Genomic DNA, 21976 nt, shown 5'->3' with positions numbered 1-21976 from the left:
TACTACTTTACCAATCAAATCGAAGTAGGATATTGAGAAATACAACCACATTTTAAAAACACCTTCCTCCTACCACTCCCTTCTTCCTGAGCTCATCTTTGCTCTCAATTTCTCTACCTCCTCCCACCCAGGGGCCCATCTTCGCGGCCCTCCTCTGAACCTGCTTGAGCAGGTCCTTGTCTTTCTTACTATGGGGGCACCAGAGCTGGATACAGTACTCCAGGTGGTGTCTCACAAGAACAGAGTAGAGGGGGAGAATCACCTCCTTTGACCTGCTGGCCACACTTCTTTTGATGCAGCCCAGGATATGGTTGACTTTCTGGGCTGTGAGCACACTTTGCTGGCTCATATTAAGTTTTCCATCCACCAATACCACCAAATCATTTTCCACAGGGTTGCCATCAATCCCTTCATCCCCCAGCCTGTATTGATACTGAGGGTTTCCCTGATGCAGTTGCAGAACCTTGCACTTAGTCTTGTTGAACTTCATGAGGTTCACAGGGACCCACTTCTCGAGCTTGTCCAGGTCTTTCTGGATGGCATCCCTGCCCTCAGGTGTGCCAACCACACCACTCATCTTGGTGTCATCTGCAAACTTGCTGAAGGTTCATTCAATCCCATTATGTCACTGATGAAGATACTAAACAATACTAGTCCCAGTACAGGTCCCTGAGGTACACCACTTGTCACTGATCTCCATTTGGACATTAAACCATTGACCGCTACCTTCTGGATTTGACCATCCAAACAATTTCTCATGCAACAAACAGTCCACCCATCAAACCCATCTCTCCAATTTAGAGAGAAGGGTATTGTGGGGGACCATGTCAAAGGCTTTACAGAAGTCCAGGTAGACAACATCCATAACTCTTCCCTTGCCCACTGATGTAGTTACTTCATCATAGAATGCCAATAGGTTGGTCAGGCAGAACTTACCCTTGGTGAAGCTATGCTGGCTGTCTTGAATCACCTCCATGTCCTCCATGTGCCTTAGAATAGCTTCTAGGAGGATTTGTTCCATGATTGTCCCAGGCACAGAGTTGAGGCTGACAGGTTGCTAGTTCCCAGGGTTCTCATTTCTACCCTTTTTAAAAATGCATACAATGTTTCCCTTTTTCCAGTCACTGGGGATTTCACCTGACTGCCATGACTTTTCAAATATCATGGATTGTGGTTTGACAACTACGTCAGCCAATTCCCTCAGGACTTTGCTCCTCCAATCCCTGTCTTGTGGTCCATCCACTTGAGAAGTGTGGGAAAATAGGTTGCCAGTGAAGACTGAGGTAAAAATTGGTTGCGTACCTCAGCCTTTTTGTCCACTGTTACCAGTTTGCCAGTCTTGTTCATCAAGGTGGGGGTTCACTTTCTTTGACCTTCCTTTTCTGGATGACATACCTATAGAAGTCCCTTTTATTATTCTTTGCATCCCTTGCCAAGTTCAGCTCCAGCTGTGCCTTGTCCTTCCTGACCCCATCCCTACACAACTGGGCAGTGCCCCTATACTCTTCCCAGGACACCTGTCCCTGCTTCTACTGACTGTGCATTTCCATCTTGCCCTTTAGTTTGGCCAGCAGGTCTCGACTCAGCCATGATGGTCTCTTGCCTTCCTTTCCTGATTTTGTACACCTGAGGTTCAAGTGCTCTTGTGCTCTATGGGAAGCATCCTTAAAGATCTGCCAGCTCTGTTCTGCTCCCTTGTTCCTGAGTGCAGTTTCCCAGGGGGTCATATTGACTAACTCCTTGAAGAGCTGGAATTTTGCTTTCCTAAAATTCAGGGTCCTGACTTTACTCTTCACCTGACCCATATACCTCAGGACTGCAAACTCCACTAGTCCATGATCACTGCTGCTCAGTGTGCCTTCAACCTTGATATCACCAATTAGCTCGCTTGTGCTGGTGACCAACAGGCCCATTATCACATCCCCTTTGGTAAGGCTGTTTATTGCCCGGCTTAAGAAGTTATCCTCAATGCATTGCAGGAGTCTTCTGGATTGCCTGTAGCTCACTGTACTACTTTTCCATCAGATTTTGGGGTTGTTGAAGTCTCCCAGCAGGACAAGAGCCTGCAAGCATAATGCCTCCTGTAGCTGGAGTAAGAACGCTTCATCAATAGGCTCCCCTTGATCAGGCAGCAGGTAGTAGCCATTAATCACAATGTTCCCTTTGTTCCCTTGGTCTCCGATTCTTACCCATAAGCTTTCAACCTAATCGTGGCTATTCTTCAGAGACAGCTCTTCACACTCTTCACACATATTTCTTGATGTAGAAGGCAACGCCTCCACACCTTCTTCATCACCTGTCCCTTCTGAACAGCTTGTAGCCATCAATAGCTGCACTCAGGTTTTGTCTCACCAAGTTTCAGTAATGGCAACTAGATCATAGCTTTCTAACAGCACAGTGGCTTCCAACTCCTTCTGTTTCTTGCCCTTGCTGAATGCTTCGGTGTAGAAGCACTTCATCCTGGTTGTTGGCTGTGTCACCTTCTTAAAGGAACACCCTTTAATTCCTTTGAGGTGTTTCCACTGGTGTTTCCCTGTTGGCTCCTACTACCTCAGGAGCCCCTGGCTCATCTCCATAAGACTTCAAGTGTGCTGCAGTGTAGACAGCACATCTCAGGGCAACAGGCTGAGGGCCCTCGCTAACACCCCATCCCTCTAACTTTGGCATGTTTTGCCATAGCTTGTCATGGGCAAGCCTGAAATTATCCCCCTCCTCCTTCAATTCTAGTTTAAAGCTCTGCCACTGAGGCCCACTAGCTTATGAGCAAAGAAGCTTTTTTATTAAAAAATATAAAGAAGTCTTGCTTCAGACCATGGGATAACCAGTGTGTTATCTGATGGCACAGTTCAGTTAAAAGTTCTCATTATAATTATTAGTTGGTTCTTTGAAATAGGATGTGAGAAGCACTACTGAACTATTTCGAGGAAGCAAATATATATAAAGAATTTTGGATAATTCTGTAGTCATTGTCCTAGCATTTTCTATAGCTGAGGGGAAAAGTTGGTATATTTGGACTGTTATGGAGTTTTGGGATTGACCTTGAGAGAGGCAGGATTGCAGCAGTAATTAAGTTTATCTTTCACAACCAGAATATTTGATACATTTTAAAACTAGAGATCTATTTAGGACCTTTCTCTTCTTTTGACTTTGATTTGTGCATTATTAATAATAGCTACAGAAATAATTTTACCTATTTCAGAGCCTTGTAGATAAATACCCTTATCAGCTACTTCCTCCAGCACTGCATTGGGACAAGTAATTGGGACTGATGTGATACTTTTGCATTGGTGTGAATTGCACCCTTGGACACTGTTCCTTTTTCTAAAGTTTCGTGATGCTTATTTTTTTAAATAATAATTTTAAAGCTGGAATAAATTACCTACTTTATGAAACTAAGAGTTAAAATATATAGCAGCTGAACAAACATAGTAATTTTCTCACAGCACTATGAAGATTTTATGTTGTTTTTTATTGTTGGTTACGTTTTGTTAACAGCAACAGCAAAAATCTTGGTTTTCTTGGATAACAGCAAACCTCAAAAACTGGACATGGGCAATAATCCAGAAGAGAAGAGAACTTGAGCTCTTCTCAAACAGAGAAACTTTAGTTTATCAGTGTTCAAATCAGACTCCATGGTCTGGACTCAATTTAGACTTGAGGTTTATTTTGTGTGATGTTTAACTTGAAAGCACCACATGAAAGTACTTTCTATGGATATGTTCTTAATGGAATCTAGGTCAGAAGCAGTCAGAGAAGGCCATTAAGCAAGCAGAGTGAAAAGGGCTGACCAAAAATGGATTCAGTGAGGCACCTGGCAAAAGCAAATACAGGGAAATAAGAGAAACCAGGTTATTAAACTATAGTGTTTCAGGCAACAATGTGGGGTAAAGGTGAGAGTGATAATTTTCAAAATGTATATATCTCACTGTCATGGTTTAAACCTGGCTGGAAACCAAACACCATGCAGCTGCTCTCTCACCCTCCCTCCATCCAGAGGATGGGGGAGGGAACTGTGGGGGATAAAGGGAGACTTGTAGGTTGAGATAAAGACAATTTAATAATTGTAATAGAATAGGGAAAAAAAAATAACGATAATAGAAAGTACAAGCAGGTAACACACAGTGTGATTGATCACCACCTGCTGACTGACACCGAGCCCATTCCCAACTAGTGATCCCAAAATACCAAGATCCTGCAATTGCAATCCTGGAAGCGAGAGAGAACCCCCTCTTTCCCAGCCTCCCCTCCTTTATATACTGAGCATAATGTTACATGAAATGGAATATTTCATTGGCCAGTTTGAGTCCAGTGCTCTGGCCGTGCTCCCTCCCAGCTTCTTGTGCACCTGCGCACAGGCAGGACACAGGGGATTGGAGAGTCCTTGATCTTTTAGCAACAACTGAAAATATCAGTGTATTATCAGCATTCTTCTCATACAAAATCCCATACTGAATCCAAAACACAGCACTATTCTAGCTACTAAGAAGAAAAATTAACTCTATCCCAGCAGAAACCAGGACAGGGGATACATCAGCATTTAGTTAAGAGAGTATGTATCATTTATCCTTCATACTCTTTTAACTCAGAAGATTTTACAGTTTTCCCAAGCTGCCTTTTTTCACTCAGTTCCCTGTAAATTCTGTGGTAAGCCCTTATGGAGGATTACTATTTTCTGACAGCAAATTACATCAATGTTGAATGGTATCAGGTCTCTTCTCATCCATGATGGTTGGTGTGCTATCCATCGGAAGCTTCAAGGCACAAAGCTGTGGATGTGAATCCAGAGGTCCTTCAGTCCATGCCTCTACCAGAAAGATAGCAGCCTGATTCAGTTCCTTTACACATAGATTGTGCTGGATAAGGAGAAAAGGAAAAAATCTTGGAGTCTAAATAAAGTTATACAGACCTTTCTCTCTGCAGAACAGGTGCTAGAATGAGGTGAAGAGAGATCAGGTCATATTTTTGGGTAGGAGCAACCTGACAGGTTGGTAGAGGAGAAGGGGACCCTCTATGTGGCAAGCTAGCACTTGCTTCAAGTAAATAAAATAGGAAAATTATAATCATAAGTGAAGAAAAATATTTTTAAACAAATGGAGGTCTTTAAGCCTAAGTGTCTCAGCAGCATCTAGGAGTAAAATATATTCCATACCTCAAGAGCATGAAGAGATGGTTTTAGAAGTCAACTGCCACAATAATGATTTTTATAATATACTTGTAATATTCCAGTGTTTATCTCCTTCCCAGCAATTTAATGAACCTTAATCAGTGTAAAGTATCTCATTCAGGAGCATTTTCCCTGAGCCTGTTCAAAAGCAGTTCTGGTTGTTTTAAATGTTAGAGGAGCGCCAACATGCATTTTCCACCTCCTGCAGAGTTATAAAAGGAGGACATGGATAGCATGATATCATTTCCATTATGTGAGTTATGGGTACAAATGATAGAAAACCTCAGCAGTAGAATAAAAGTTCGGTGTGAAAGAAGATCTGGGAGAAAGTGTGAAAAGAAAACCAGAGTCAAACTTTAAGGTTTAAAGAAACACAGATTTAATAACTGGCAAAAGAATAATAAACCATGATGATTTTGTTGCTAATTTAAGGATCCATTAAAATACAAAGAAGGCAAAGAGCCTCTAACAAATATATATTTTCTTTCTGTGTTCAGGTCTATCTTACAGCAGCTGTTTTTGAGCTTGACTTTTCCACGTTTCCTTGAAGCAGGTAAGTCAAGAGAATGTTAAAGAGTCAACTTTGAGTGAAGTAGAAGGTAAGAATCTAGGCTGGGGGCCATACTTGGATTTCCCCACTGTGTCTGTGACTTAAAAAAGTTGTTGTTATTTATTTATTTTCTTCTTTCTGTCAGCTGACATGGAAGATGATGATTTCAGTGCCACCCTGCCTAAAACAAGCTGTATCACTGAGCAAACTCAGTATTTCTTTGAAAATGATGATAAATCCTTTGGTGGGATTGTAGACTGTATAAACTGTTCCAGGTAAAATTTCTTAAGTATAAATAATAACTTCTGAATATTCATTTATTTTGCAAAAGATAATGACACTATTATAAGAACAAAAAATATATTTTGGATTAATTACACCAAATTTATGTAAACAAGACAAATAAATATATAGGCAGTAAAATTATAAGTTGCATTATCTTTGTATTTGTTTAGAATTAATTTTAATTGTATTAATTACAGATTTATAGAAATATTTTATACAAAGTTTTGTTTTATATTATGTATATGCCCCATGAAAATCGTATTTTAATCTCTGTTACAATTTGTTTTCTTGTAATTTATTATATGAATTTACAGGCATTTTGCAATATTCAGAAGGAGATGATTTACTTTAATCTGATTATGTATTGGAACTTTTGATGGTCAAGAAGATTATGCAATTCATCTTCAAATTTACCTTCTAGTCAATAGTACTCATGATTTAAGAGCTGTGCATCTTATTAAGCTGTTTTGTTTTGTGATTAAAAAAATTACTCTTCAGGCTCCATGTACCTATTCAAGATGATGTTTAATGTTATGCTAAAAAAATTGGTTACTTCAGAAACATAGAAATTTGGACATAGTTCTGTGTTTCATACAAAAACTTGCTGGGTTGAAAGTTTATATAAATTAGGAGTTTCTGAAAACATCCTAGAAATTAAAATTAATAGTCAGTTTTCAATATCCTTGAAGTTAGTGTTTCAAGACAGGAGAGAAAGACAGATGACATTGGAGAATGATGAATACAGCCAAAACATGCAGTCATTTTTTTCCATTTCCATACTTCCTCCTCCATGTTGTTAGTATGTGTTTGTGTGGTACCTGGTTGTGCAAAGAACTCATTAGTTTCTTTGTTTTGTTTTCTGTGTGGGGCTTTTTTATTTTTGTAGGGTTTCTTGGTTTAATTTTTTGGCTGTTTGATTTTGTTCTTTTTTTTTAATCTGGAAACTTTTCAGAAGAGATCCTTTGTTCAGTTTACTGAAAGAATACAAAAATTATTATGTTAGCATTGCAAAAATAGTACCACACTGTGGGAATGAGAACAAAAAGACAATATAAGCTGGTTAAAACAGCCAGAAATGTAACCACAACATCAATTATTTAATTAACAGGTATTTTCTCTTCTCATTGTACCCAATCAGTGGCACAAACATACATCTGTGAAATTTCAGAAATCATCTGATCAATTCACACCTAAATAATAAAACTCTGTTTATATGGAGTAGTACCCACATATATGAAAATACTTGCTTGTTATTTTACCTGTGTATGAAAATGTATTTAAAAGCCACTAAGAATAATTAGTCTATTAGATTGTCCTGAATTTACCTCTCTTTGACAGGTAGAATTTTATTAAGCACTAAGAAAGATTAAGAGGTTTTTTCTCTGCTTTTTTGAATGTCTGTCTTTCCAGTAAATTTAAATTGCACATGAAAATTATCCTTGAAAAATCCAGAAATATCCTTGCCTTTAGTATCTAAGACATGAAGTGTAATGTCTAGCTTATAGCTTAAAGGTACAATACCACCTATTCAATTATTTATAAATTGAAAATTACTCTACTAACTTAAAGGCCTTTTGTGGAATTATATGTACATAAAAATACAACAAATGCACATCCAATACACAGCATACACACCCTAAACCTCTTTCTCACCCTTCTTACAAGCAGGTTTATATTTTGGGGTTTTGTTTGTTTGTTTTTGTGGTTGGGGGTTTTCTAACTGTTGTTAGGGGAAGAATTGATGCTGAACTGATTTTATTTCTCAGCACAGCTACTGTTTTAGCAGTACAGAGCTAGCTATCAACTCAATTAAAGTAATTTTATGCTCTTTTCCTTTTTTTTTCACTAATAAGTCTAATTGAAAGAGGGAACCACACAAATGTCAAAAAAATTACAAAATATGTTATAAATGTTTCTTACTGTTCGTTAATGGAAAAGATACACAGTTGCAGGCAGACTGAATTTGTGAAGTTGGATTACTTTTATTCCATTCTCCATGTCCTTCTCAAATACAGATTTCCTTGCTTCATTTAAACATAGGTTTTTGTTGGCTTTTTTTCCAGACTTTATCATGCAGAGAAGATTTCAAACACCAATCTAGTATTCATTATTAGTGACAGCCAACTGCTGTGCCGCTCCTGTGACCCAAAGCCACTGATGCAAGCAGAGAAGCCGGGTATCCTTTAAAATCATGTTATTTAGTAGTGTAGATTGATTTTTGGCTATGATATACTGGAATATATTTGGAAAAAAATGACCTGTTTATGTACATATTAGTAGCATGGTTGCCATTGCAGTACTTGAAGCAGCAGATATTTGTGGGTGATATCACAAATCTTCTGAGGTAGCAGTCATTGAGGTAGAGAGAAAAGATGTTATTAGTGAGGACCTAAACAGAAAGGGACTCACAGGAAATGACGTTTTCAAAAGGTAGATGCAAAGTCTTGGACCCAGGACAGAATAAGAACATGCCTCTGGACAGGTTGGGAGTGGAGTGACTAGGAACAGCTCTGTAGAAAGGGACTTGAGGATCATGATGGACAAGCTGAGTATCATCTGGCACTGTGACTTGCAATAAAGAGGACCAGTCACATCCTGGGCTATGTTAGCAAGAGTGTAGTCAGCAGGTTGAGAGAACTGATCCATCCCATCTCTTCAGCATTGGTGAGACCACATCTGGAGTGTTGTATACAGTCTGGAGCTCCCCAGTACCACACTGACATACTCAAGGAAGTTCAGTGAACATCCACCGAGGTATCTGGCATCCGGAGCACAGGACATGCAAAGGGAGCCTGAGAGTCCTGGGTTTGCTCCGCCTTTAGAAAAGACAAGGATATGTCTGTCTAAAGAAATAATGAAAAAAGGGCAATACCAAGATAAGAGTGTTTTGTCATGAGAAGTTGGGATGCTGCACTGATACCTTCAACACTGAAGCGATGGATGCACTTTAGTCTGTGCTCAGGGCCAATGAGAACTATTTACTTCTTGTGGAAACTGCTTTGACCATCAAAGGCTGCAGTTTATCCATCTGTTAACATAGAATTTCTTCAGAATTGGCTAGAGACATAGGTGGCATACATGCTCAGCAGAAGAGTCCTTACAACATACGCATTAAAATTAAAAGTGTGTGAAAGGTTGTTCTAATTTACAATCACCTTCATGTCAATCTCTATGCCTTTAGCCTGTTCACTCTAGTAGATGATGATGATGGAAATACATAAATCCAACATACACACACTGCAGGCCAGGAGAAATTCACCTCAGTTTTTCTCTGCTATATAAGCTTGAGGATAGCGTACCAGAGATGGTAAATCAAATCATAATTTGGATTATTATGACAGAATATGGAAAACAATTAGTAATACCTTTGTCCATGGCAGCAAGCTAATTGAGACAGACTCTCCCACTCCTGAAAGAAAAGCAGATGGTGGTAGAGATGACTGTGTTTCTTTGGCATAAACAATGAGTTCATTGCCACATTAATAAAACGGGAATTCCATCTACACTTGGGCTGAAAAGGAAGTACACTAAGGTGGAAACAATATCCATGTCATTACAGAACTATGTAAATGCAGCCTAATATTCTAAGTGGCTCCAGTCCATAACAGTTTGATTAACTGTTGCCACTGTCTGAATTTATAGACAGCACTTGCTATAGAAAATGATGGGAAATGGGCACATGACTTGCATTTCCCTGTGGGGCCCAAACCTTCTGGAAAGCAGTAAATGACCTCAAATGGCAGCTATTACAGCTGGGTGGGCTTATATTGACTAAATGAACTATTTTATTTTTGTTCCAACTATGCAATACTAAGCTGTTGTCTCTTCTATAACTAAGGTACATTGTGAAATGCAGACGTAGCATAACATCACACAAGCAGACAGAATGACCTTTGGGTGCTATTCAGATGGTTATTATTAGACTCTGCTTCCTCCTGGCTGGTACAGCTTTGCTTGTACACATGGTCTTTTAGAATTTTTCTACGTTTTGACTTCCTTTTCAGCTGGGCCCTGGCAGAGGAAAGGGGAGATGAGTCTGATAACATCTGAATGAAGACAGATTTAGATCTGTAGAACCAGATTCCCCATCCTCTTGCCTTCTCTTCCATTGGGTATCTCCACTCCTTACAAGGAGGCTACTGTAGTAGCTCTAGCTACTATAGTAGCTGCTGTAGCTACTCTGCAGTACTGCATGAATAGGATTGTTTCAAGTATAAGTTAGAGCTACTAAGATAAATAAAGTTTTGGTGTTCGATTTTTTTCAAACTCACTAGCTTAGCTTTAATGCGTGTACTACCAACAGTGGAATAAAAAAAGCTTAACATACTGAATGGTAATATAAGCAGTTTTCAAGAGAAGACAGTTTTGCAGTTTACCATATCCAAGCCTTTCAAGTATGCTGCAATGAGTTGTGTCCCTTTTTAGCCTGCGGCAAATGTGAAGTATAGTATTTACAATTAAATATCAGCAATTACAGACTTCAGAGACATAAGCTAAAGCATTACCTCATGCTTACAGTTAAGTAATTAATAGCACATCACTGCTTCTGTTTCTATCCTGCTGTTCTGCTGTTAGTTTGGACAACATTTTCTCTGTCTCCATCACTGAAATGCTAATGAGAACTGATTAGGTTTTCTGTCATTTACTGACCAAGCCTACAGTGGGATGATCTTGTCTGTGCTATTTGAGGTAATATAGATGTACTCATAATAAAACCAAAAATAAAGTCTTTATAGGCCTTCACTGAAATTTTCAGCCTGTATATAGCATTACTTTTCCAAACAGGCTTCCTCACTTTTACTATGTATCTTCATTTTGTCAGAATATCTCAATAATAACATATGCTATAACCAGTCAGCGCTATTGAAAGTTTACTACTTTAGCAAATTTATTCTGTAATATTTATGCAATGGTAATAAAAGCAATACAGACAATTTTAGGAAACCTCGGCTTTTATTTTTATTTTGAGTACTTTTCTATAAGTACTGGTTCTAAAAAGTCATACAGGATGTTTATTTTCTTGATTAAAGCAGTGTAAAAAAGAAGGGTATTTGATTTCAATTTATCTGGAGGGTTGGGTTGGTTTTCTTTAATTTAAAGAAGGAACTGTTATTATTGATGTTTATTTCACTATGATCTGAATTGGCATAAAACTTCTCCTCTCCCACAAAAGTAAAACCAGAATGTTAATCCTGCTACTACACAATGCACGAAAAAGTCACGGTCCTTAACCAGAGAAACAGATGAGGGGCCAAATCCTTGTGAAATGGTCAAACAACCTAGATACAGAAAGGGTCCTGATGTCTGTTTTGATGAAGCCAAACAGGTAAAACCAAACTTGTAAGACTTTAGACCTACCTTTAGAAACATTTATGGAGCTGTTTTAGAAGACCAGTGAAAACTATGTTTAAATGTAACTTGGTGCCTAGTAACCTATCACTAAACATACTGTTCACTCTAGACCATAGCCACTCTATTTCAAGTATCCCATGATTAACATAAAATTAACAGCTGCTTTCTTATCTGCCTTTCCTATAACCATTGCACTTTCACACACGATTCCCACTAAAAATAATATCAGCAAGCATAAAACTGACGGCCTCTGTATGATGCTATGAAATTCAGTTGTTTTTCACAAATAGATGATAATCCTGCTTTATAAGTAATATTTTTATATTAGTATTTCCAAATGTTATTTAAAGGAAGTGTTAAATGTTTTAAAACATTATATCTGTTTTAGGATGTTGTTCCTCTTAGAAATTCTGCAAATGTGTATTGACCTTAGGACACACTCTTAAGAGCTATAAAAGAGAATTGCTTTACTGAGATTAGCAAAACTATGCTGTTTAGTAGTCCCTGCATTGTATACATTACAGTTTTGAAGGAGAAAAATTGGAACTCTGCAACGTATATAAATTATTTTGAATATACTTTCTGTCTTACCTTTCAAAATACTTTATGAAAGTACATATGTTGGATTCAAACTAGTGCAGTTAGTTTTAACTGCTGTATATGCTGGAACAAGTTTTGTTCCAGTATATTCTCTGCTTTTCTTTAATAAGGCACAATTACTGAGATGTCAGTAGTGTTAAAAAAGTCCAGTTAGTATTCAATGCATTTTTCTAGTAACTAGTTTTTATTTTAAAAAAGAATTCTTCTTACTGGCAAACAAAGGTTAAACAAAGTTGAAAAATCATCCAAAAGCTATCTGGCCATCATAAATGTTCCAAATCCTCCTGATATGATTGTGTGTGAAAGTACAACTCTTGCTCACTAGCTTGATGTGCTAATCAGTGTGTAAGTCATGTGTTTTGTAACAGTGGATTGTTTTGGTTAAGTTTATTTGCAAAATTTGCAGTGAATCTCTTGCTCTTGTGTGGTTGCTTTCACATTAACTCTGCTAACTGCCAGCAATCTGCATGATATCTCATCTTGTATGTCTTTTTTTCTGTGTTTTCTTTCCTTTCCTCTACTTGCTACTTTGCCCGTTATTAATAGGATCAGCCTATATGCACAACGAGTCGTGCCTCTGCCATGACGTCCGCTCCTATCTTCATTTTTCTGCAAGTTTTCATGTGGTGTGGATGGTCAGTTACTTTCTCTAATTTTTTGTTTTGTTCTTGGCTTAAAAAATTAGCAGATTTTTTACTTACTAAGCATACAAAAGAAAACAGAACGAAGTGAGTCCCAAAAGCAACAATCTGGAGCAAATTACCATTGCAATATTGAGGGAAATTAAATATGAAAAAACCCTGTCTGGAGCCTTATAAATCACAATTACAGACCACAAGGGCCTCTCCCATAGCAAATACAAAGACACGGGAACCTGTTGGGTTTATATGATCAGCTCTTTGAGATTGTACATATACCAACTAAGTCAGTGTCATTCCATTCAAAACATGTCCTAGTTAAAATAAAACAGAAGAAGAAAGTTTTCTGCACAGAGACAAATAAAGGTGTAAAGTAATTAGAAGAGACTGTAATACCTGTGAAAATAAAGCTGTACTTATGGATAGAAAGGATGAGTGCTCTGTGAAAAAGTGTTGCTGTTGAGAAGAGTAAGGAGTTTTTAATGTGTTCAAGTTAGCACAAATGTTAATGATAAAAGGTAATAGTGTGCATCAATTTGGTTAAACTAACAATTCAGTAAAATTCTATTTTTACTTTTTAATTTTTTTTTCAACTTAAACATATTCTTTTTCTAATTACTGCAGAAGTTGTTTTTTTTTCTTCTAATTAAATACATATACATGAAGTCCTGCATGTTGACCTAGTGCAGACTCTGGGATTCATAACAAAAGCCTTAACATTTTAGATTGTGTTGCATTTAATGGTGTGAGAGTGTGTACTGCTGTGCTAGTGACATGTATGCAAGAAAACTGCTGATCTGAAGAGAATAAAATTCACGACCTAATACACTGGAGGAGTTCCTGATCAATATTATTACTCAGAAAACCACTAGAGGGAGATACTAACATACCTATCAAAGTAAAGCCAACTGAGAGGCAGAAATGGAAACTTAGAGGTAATTTTTCAGACTTAGTGTAGTAAAATATTGAAAACTGTAACAATTTAGAACACTAATTTTCTCAATAATTTATATTCTCTTTATACTTGGGGGAAGATTCAATTAATATAACTTGAACATCAGTGACAAAAAACTTAAAATTCTGTTTAAGAGCTGCATTTGAATAATTTTGAAGTTTCCTATTCTGTATTTAAATGATCTAATTTTAGCAAACCAAGGAACTTGTACAGTCATGGCTGAAGGTTGTAAGGAAGGGTGAAAGTCCCTTCCCCCAAGATGTATTTCACATTAAAACCTAGAAGATTAACATCTCATGTTCTTACTCATGCAATTTTCTCTGCAAGTAACCTTATTTTAATTAAAAAGCTACTGTCCAATGTACATTAAGAAGCACAGACTCACCTTGAGCTGAATTTTTCATCTCCAAAATGGTCTTTCTGCTCAGAGGCAAACAAAAATACTGGGATACCCATGGAATATAACTTTAGCTGATAGACTTTTTGCAGCAGAAAGTTATAAAGGTAATTTTATTCATTCATCTTGTTTTTAATAACTTTGTGATTTTGGAAATGGGTTCTCACTGGACATTAATCTGTGTATTTTTATTAAAATCACTGAAGCCAACACAGATACAAACCAGCTGATCAGGTTCCATAGCAGCAGCTGGTTTTTCTTTTTCATCAAGGATAACAAAACAGTCTTTATCACCCCCTTGAATAGCTTGCTCTTACATTGTACATACACACTGTTTCTGTTTGACATGCCTGAGAATAAAGAGAAGAACTCTACAAGTTTTTATCCCCTTCTGGGAAAGTCTTATTTCCATCACCTCCCAGGCATGTCAGTGGGAGCTTTGAAGGCAATTAGCAGCCCAGACAACTATATACATCTTGATGGAACTGACTGTATTCCTGATCTGTGTGTGGGTATCTGTACAGTTTTGACAGTTTTGTGTGGTAGTCCAAACAAAGGAGGGCAACACAAAATTTATGAAAGACCATGCACTGGGACTTTAAATGACTCTTGAGTAAAAGCAAAGGTGTTCTCTGTGCAATATGAAGCATTTAAAATATATATTTATAAAAGGTATAATTTTGAGATAACCAGTTGATATCAAGGGCCAGATCAGAATCTCTTTAGCAGATATTGTTTTATCCTTTTCATAGTCAGTGTAGCACAATGGGTTCTGATAAAGTATTAAGATTTCCGGACAAAGTTTTAGTACATTAAATAGTTATAGTATACCTCTGAAGGAGTAACAAGTATGTTTGTAGATTTAGACATATGTGTGTATATATATATATGTATTTATATTTCCATGTGTGTCTTTAAAATTTTGGACTGGCACTGCCTTCAATGAAATGTTGTTATATAGCAACAAATATGTGAGATTGATACTTAACAATGAATGTATGGTTTTACAAAAGCATTCATTTCCATTCTGCAAGTGCTGAATAATTTTCAGTGTGTGATGTTGTAAAATAACTCTCTCTAGAGTTATCATAGTAAGGCATGACATGAAGGAGATAACAATTGGATTTGATGCTTCTCCACCTCAAGCATGCAAGAAAATTTGACATGTGACTTATTAATGCAAGAAATTTCTGATATACTTCTGATTAAATGGAACTGGCTAACTAAGATTCAAATTTCTTTTCCAATTCTTTCTTTCTTCAAAGAGAAATCTTATACAAAATACTATTTTGAAGACAACAAAGAGATAACATCCCTTACTGATCTGTTGGTTATTCAGGTTTTCTGTGTGACTAATGCAATAGTGATCAATATAATGGGCTGGCAAATTTCAGTGAAACTATTTAAAAACAGTTCAGTTCTAATTGCACTGGTAGAGGTAAAGATAAGATAAAGTACAGATAAGATAAAATGTTGCTATGCAATTTGTTATAAGAAATTTTATAAGAAATATGAAAAATAATATTTAGAAGTAACAGTGGAGAAGTTTTTGTAAAGCTCAAGAATAGGGGAAGTGTTTTCAAGAAAGGCATTTTGAGGAGCATTCAAAACTGGCATTTTGCTCAGTCTGGTTCCAAATTAATGATGGGATCCCATTCATTTCCATAAAGCTGTTCATTTTTTGAAATTTATGTAAATCAGCATGTAATCAGATTTTCTCCTTTTTTTTACATTTCTTGTTAATTTCACAATAGTTAAAGCACACAATAAAATTACAATGTGCAATGCTGGGGAGGAAAAAGTAATTTAGATAGGATTTACTGTACCTTCTTTGCCATTACTATTTTTGTCTTGACTTAGGACACAAAAGAATAACTGATTCCAGAGAGAACATTTAGAAATTGTTCTTGGCAGAACTGCTGGTTTACCACTGTAAATTGGTCTACAAACCTCAGAAATTCAGTGTGACTTTGATCAATATGAGGTTAAATTCTCACCAACCTTGAAATATATGTATACAATTTTTATTCTTTTGTCTAGTACAGTTTAACTCTGTCATTCATAATAAGATACCTTTTTGACATGGGGTTTCTAAGGCATTCTCCACTGTTATGCAGTTATGAATCCTTTAAAAACTGGTTTGGGTAGTCTTAGGGAGACAGCAAAATATATTAAAATATTACTTTACAATCCAATAGGAATATTGCATAGAATAGCTGTAAAAGCTGTGCCCATAAACTATGGTGTAGTTTAAAAAAAATCTCAGAAAGCAAGTAGAAATAGTCAACAGAATGGAGGATTTTTTCCAGTACATATAGTGTTAGGATTAATTCAGCAACATAATTTACCCAATTTACTGTATAATTCTGTATGTGGACATCCATCTACTCTGTATCCATACTGGATGCCATTTTTACTATAATGATACTTCTCCCTTCCTATTATGCACAATTTTAAGACCTTCAATTTACTTCTTACTTACTCTCCAGACATCTCCCCTCTGCTGGAAAATTTTAAACCTCATGCTTTACTTTAGACTATTTCTTTAAAGACGACTCTTCATTGATAAGAATCTTAAATACCAAGAGGTAACACTGAGTACTGTACATTGAATTCATGTGAGAAGAAATCTGTACTGATAACTCTGTTTCTCATGGTACTCGCTGTGAGGAAGCAGCAAGAGGGTTATTTTTAGGTATTTTGAATAGAAATAAAGCTACACGAGACACAATGCAGATGCAAAAAGTGACAGAGCTAAACTAAATAAACCAGAAAGTTCAGTGCATCTTCAAATCTTAGCATCCAACTCCAAATCTGGTGCATCAGAGTTCACTTATGAATTACTTGTTGACCAGAAACCTTAGGAATTTTGAACTTGTAGAGTGCAATCAACAGAAAAAGAAGCCTAAGCCAAAATTATAGAACTAAATTATAAAACTAATAGATGAGAGAGACTTGTCTGGAAATATCTACTATTGATAAAGAATGGCACCTAACGTGAGCTATTTGGTTTAGGACAAAATGCTTTTTTTTTTTTTCACTGAAGAACTTGAAAGCTGGTTTTTGCTTTTTTTTTTTTTTTTTTTTTTTACATCCAAGTTTCAAAAGGAGACTGCTAGTGAATGCTCTAATTCCTGATGACATATTGAGTCTAATTTATCTGATTTTCCTTATAATTATTCCAAACTGATTCTGATTCCTCTGACCTTTCTGCTTTAAAGAATGTGTTGTGTGTAGTGGCAATCTCAGTAAAGTCTTCACCCCTTAAAACCAACAGAAAGAAGTAATTGAAGTCCTTTGCTATGCCCTGTAATCCCCAAGTTCCCCCTTTACACTTCTGTTATCAAGCAGTTGCCCTAACTCCATATTTGGCTTCATGCTTTTGATTTATTCAAAACTTTCTACTATCATTTTCAGCATATTTTGCAGGGATGTCATAAAATATTCTCTATCAGCCCTCTTAATTTCCTGTTTATATCTAATCTGTCATTTTTGTGTGGTTTTGCCTATTTGAGTAAATTTGATTTCTGAAATACCATTTCTGAAATACTGACCTTTTCCCTATGGCAGTGCACTTAATTTCCTACTGATTCTTTGGGTTTTCAGGTTTGGGTTTTGGGTTTTGGAGGTTTGTTTGGGGGGGGTGGGGTGGTGTCGTGTTTTTTCATTTGTTTAGGGTTTGGGTTTTTGGAGGAGGAGGGTGGTAGTAGGGGGGTGGGTGAGTAGTTGTTCTAATTATGCCACTGATTTTACCTGGATATCTAATGCAATATTTCAAAGTATTCTTCTGTATTCTTGTGAGGGACTTGCTTTTTGAGATGCTCCTTCTAGTCTTTTTCCTGCTTTCTGTTTTTTGTTTGTTTGTTAAGGATTTTTTTCTGTTTTCTTGGGTTTGGGGTTGTTTGGGGTTTTTTAACTTCTTTGGGTAATTTTCATATAGTTCCCTTTCTTGAAATTGGTATCTTTTGTTTTGGATTTGTTTGGCCTGATCTCTCATACAACAATGATAATTCCTATCGCATTGTGGTGGTTAGAGCTATTAGAGCTCTCTACTAAAAATTTTGAAGAGGGCCCCAGGCACCACTAAAGATTCAAAGACTGTTTCTTCCAAAAGACAGTCATTTATCATATCCAAAAATGTGATCTCTATATCTCTTTCTGATAAAGCATCAATCCAGTCTGTATGTGACTTCTCTAATCTCACATAACATTTCATGATTGATATTGTCACTTTGATCAAGTGGTCAGCAGTGCAACCCTAGTATTACGTTTTTATTATTAGACTGAAATTTCTTACCCATAGATATTTCATCACATTTTCCTTTTCCTGTGATACTTTTATGCTATTACACTTTATACCACCCTTTTGCTGTATGTCCTACATCGCCATTCTTCCAAAGTTTCTGGCCTGATAATGCTCTGTCCTACTGATGATTCTCCTTCCACCAGGTTTCTGATATGTGTGTTGTTTTGGGATGGTTCACTGATGACTTGTCTTCATTATCTCACCTTAATTTTATGTTCCTATCATTGGTGTAGAAGCACTTGAAAGTTTTGCTTATGGATGTGCCAATAAATTAAAGGTGTTTTATTGACCCTTCCTTATTTATCCTGATTGTACTTTTTATTTCCAACTCCCACCTAGCCTTTTCTGAAGCACAATGAATATTAGTTACATAAGTCTCAGTGGCATGTCAGTCTGAAACAGAAGCTGTTCCATGCTCTTTGACTTTCCTCTGCTTTCTGTTCTAAAAGGTTTTTAATTTCTGTGCCAGCAGCCAGGCTCTGTTAATGTTAAGGTGCAGTCTATCCTTCCCTGCACATGTTTCTCCTGTTCAAGAAGTTTCCTAAAATACCCAAGTCCCTTCCCACCTACACCGTTGTCTTGTTCTTGGAGGCTTGGGATCTCTTTGTGAATGGAAAATATTTTTTTTATACTATGGGTACAGAATACAGTGAAAACAAGACAAATACCAAGTATTTTCAGCCTTCAGAGCTGCCCATGAATTGCAGACTCATTCGACAGAGCAGTGCAGGGGATGCCTGGATTGTTGTCCTGGTGCTTTAGGCAGCTAAACATAGATTGTATCAGTCCTGAGAAACAAGAAGGTGTAAAGATGTTACAGACTCCAGAACAGGTATCAAATGTATTTCAACCAGACTAATGAATAAGTCCATAATGTGAAAGATATTATGCATTATGGTCAAAGTGGGACAAAATAACAGCAATCACTGATAAAAAGGAATGGGGAAGAGGTGTGATTGCTGTGTGGCATAATGAATAGCTAGGTCCACTGATGCATGACAGAGTGGTGCAGCTCAGAGTGAGCCCTCAAACTGAAGGATGTTTTCTCTACGGACTACTTCAAACGTGTACAAAAAGCTGACAGAAAATTTGGTTCTTGTAGTTGAATACAGCATCAGAGACAGAGAAAGGATTTTCATTTTCATTGATCATATCTTCACTTGCAGAGCATATTTGTTTTAATGTATGATCATGTTGATGAAATGGGCATGAACATATTCTGGTGTTTGTTTTCTAATCTTGAAAAGTTATCTGTTCTTCCATCTTTCCTCACCATAAGGTGATACTCAAAATCTTCAAATTGATATAATTTTAAGGAACATAGATGTGGTTTACTGGGGCCCCCAGGTATATCCCATAATATTTTTTGTTTAATTATGTAAGTATTCCATCTAGTTCATAAGTGACTGCAGTAAGCTTTATAAGTGTTTAATCCTCCCATGCTTATTATTAATTTAGTAATGCCGCTCTTTGTATCAAAAATCAGACAAACTTCCAGGGAATATTTTGCTGTTGTTTTAGGCAAAATATCACATATAAGAACAAAAAGGATCCCTCAGATATAGTTCAAACTGTTAAAGACTAAAATGTAGGTAGCTTCTCAGGAAATTTAATTGTAATTAATGATAAATGATTTCTTTTCTTGTCAACAGGAAGATTCGGCTGACTGCGGTGGTGTCTCTGGTCTGAGTCCATCACTGTGGTCTGTGGTAGGAATTCAGTTGGTCCTGCTTTGGCTGTTATCTGGCAGAAGATACTGCCAGTTATGACCTTGCTAAACCAAAACCTGCATAACTTAATCAACACCCGGCCAAAATGATAGCCTCAGTTTCATTTTAAAAAGGGTCAGCTATTCAGACAGCAGCAGAACAGCAGTGCTCATGTCTGATTATCACTCATTGTGAGACTCATAAAGGCACCTATGGTGGCTGCATGTTGGAGTGTCGGATCCTTAAACATGTGTGAATGCTGCATCATCTATGCCATCTGAACAGAATTCTGTATGTACTCCACTGGGGAATCTAGGATTTTATTTTTTTTCATTTGTTTGTTGTTGTAATCTTGATGATTTCATGTAAAAGGGCTCCCCTGACAATAGCTTATATATGTGATTTTCATTTCTTTTAAGCTTTGGATATCTTGAAGATTTATATTCTTTAACATAAACAGTTATTTAAAAAAGAAAACACAAGAAAAAGAAAACATACTCCCCAATATACTTTACTAGTGCCATGATGGCTGCTTTGAGCATCAGTTTAGTCCAAACTAGTTGAGTAAAATTAAATTACTGACTAGTCTTCATCAGAAGTTCAGCATTATTCACATGCTTTATGATGAATGGTTTATTCTTCAAAAATGAATCATGTAGCCCGCTAAGTTTTGATAGTTTGATAAATTGCAGGAAGGAAGGAAGGAAGGAAGGAAGGAAGGAAGGAAGGAAGGAAGGAAGGAAGGAAGGAAGGAAGGAAGGAAGGAAGGAAGGAAGGAAGGAAGGAAGGAAGGAAGGAAGGAAGGAAGGAAGGAAGGAAGGAAGGAAGGAAGGAAGGAAGGAAGGAAGGAAGGAAGGAAGGAAGGAAGGAGGAAGGGAGGAAGGGAGGAAGGGAGGAAGGGAGGAAGGGAGGAAGGGAGGAAGGGAGGAAGGGAGGAAGGGAGGAAGGGAGGAAGGGAGGAAGGGAGGAAGGGAGGAAGGGAGGAAGGGAGGAAGGGAGGAAGGGAGGAAGGGAGGAAGGGAGGAAGGGAGGAAGGGAGGAAGGGAGGAAGGGACTTTCTGTTTTTAAAAATATAAAGGTGCTTGAGAGTTTAACTAAGAAGTGATTCTCATCTTAAACTTAGTGTCATCTTCTGTCAGAAAAATGTTAATTTCAGTGTAATATTCACCTCCTTTTCACAATGCAGTTAGATATAAAGCTAGCAGAATCCTTCAAAGGCTCAAACAAAAAAAGCTTGTGAATAAAAAATGTCTGTGATATTTGAACGTTGGTTTCCAAGGGTATTTTGCATGATGATGATGATGCTATGTTATTGTTTTTCAGTTTGTTTTCTTTGATGGTAGAGTATAGTCCATTGAAAAGGTAACTGAGTGATTCTTTTATTGTGTGAGAAACTGAACATTGCAATGTGTCGCAATCAAATAATATTAAATTATATTACAAAACAGAGCTCTGAATATACTGTGCAATGAAAAAGCTGAGAAAATAGGGTAAATTTAGCTATTGCAACAAAAGGGTTGAGTTGGATTTTTTACAGAATAGTGATCTCACATGAAAACCTGTGTACAGATATTTTAAGTATATAAAAATCAGATTTAACACATTTATTTTTGGAAGTATATGTTCTCTAAGGTTCATATCAGGTTCCCCCTTTGTTTCCTTCATATAAAACCACCCATAATATTAAAACTTATGCTGTTGTTATTTATTATTGAAAATAGCATATTTAACAGCAAAATGTCCTCGTTGCTCAGATTAGAAAAAATCTAAACAAATGGGGAGCCTTGAATCTATATGTATGCACATTGATACTTGATTGTGAATAATAATTTTAGAAGTTGTTTTTATACAACCTCATTGGTGAAACAGATTGGTGCAGTAAATTACAATATTACAGTGTAGCATAGTGTTGATGCAAAATATGATTTGTGCTTTTTTTCTAGTTTTCAAAACTAAACAGTATTGCAAGACAGCTAAACCAATGAATGTGCAGCTCTGCTGGTATTGTACAATTATGCTA

The 21976-nt window shown here is 36.9% G+C and overlaps 1 protein-coding gene across 9 annotated transcripts in view; it reads left to right on the top strand.

The window, feature by feature from the left end:
• Positions 1–20702, top strand: part of CACNA2D1 (calcium voltage-gated channel auxiliary subunit alpha2delta 1) — a 425853-nt gene extending 405151 nt beyond the window's left edge. For 6 of the 9 annotated variants that reach the window (XM_032985225.2, XM_032985224.2, XM_032985221.2 and 3 more), the window contains 6 exons: positions 5662–5717; positions 5860–5989; positions 8063–8175; positions 11243–11325; positions 12498–12586; positions 19900–20702. In XM_032985225.2, the coding sequence (XP_032841116.1) occupies positions 5662–5717; positions 5860–5989; positions 8063–8175; positions 11243–11325; positions 12498–12586; positions 19900–19936 (508 nt within the window). In that variant the 3' untranslated portion in view covers positions 19937–20702. The remainder of the gene's footprint in view (positions 1–5661; positions 5718–5859; positions 5990–8062; positions 8176–11242; positions 11326–12497; positions 12587–19899) is intronic. The other 3 variants (XM_032985222.2, XM_032985219.2, XM_032985226.2) reach the window with 1 other exon arrangement.
• Positions 20703–21976: the final 1274 nt, after the last annotated feature.

This window comes from Tyto alba, unplaced genomic scaffold (assembly GCF_018691265.1).
Source record: "Tyto alba isolate M040663 unplaced genomic scaffold, T.alba_DEE_v4.0 Super-Scaffold_2, whole genome shotgun sequence".
Lineage (NCBI taxonomy): Eukaryota > Metazoa > Chordata > Aves > Strigiformes > Tytonidae > Tyto > Tyto alba.
Note: the sequence above shows the minus strand (reverse complement) of the source record. Positions and strands in the feature narration are given on the sequence as shown.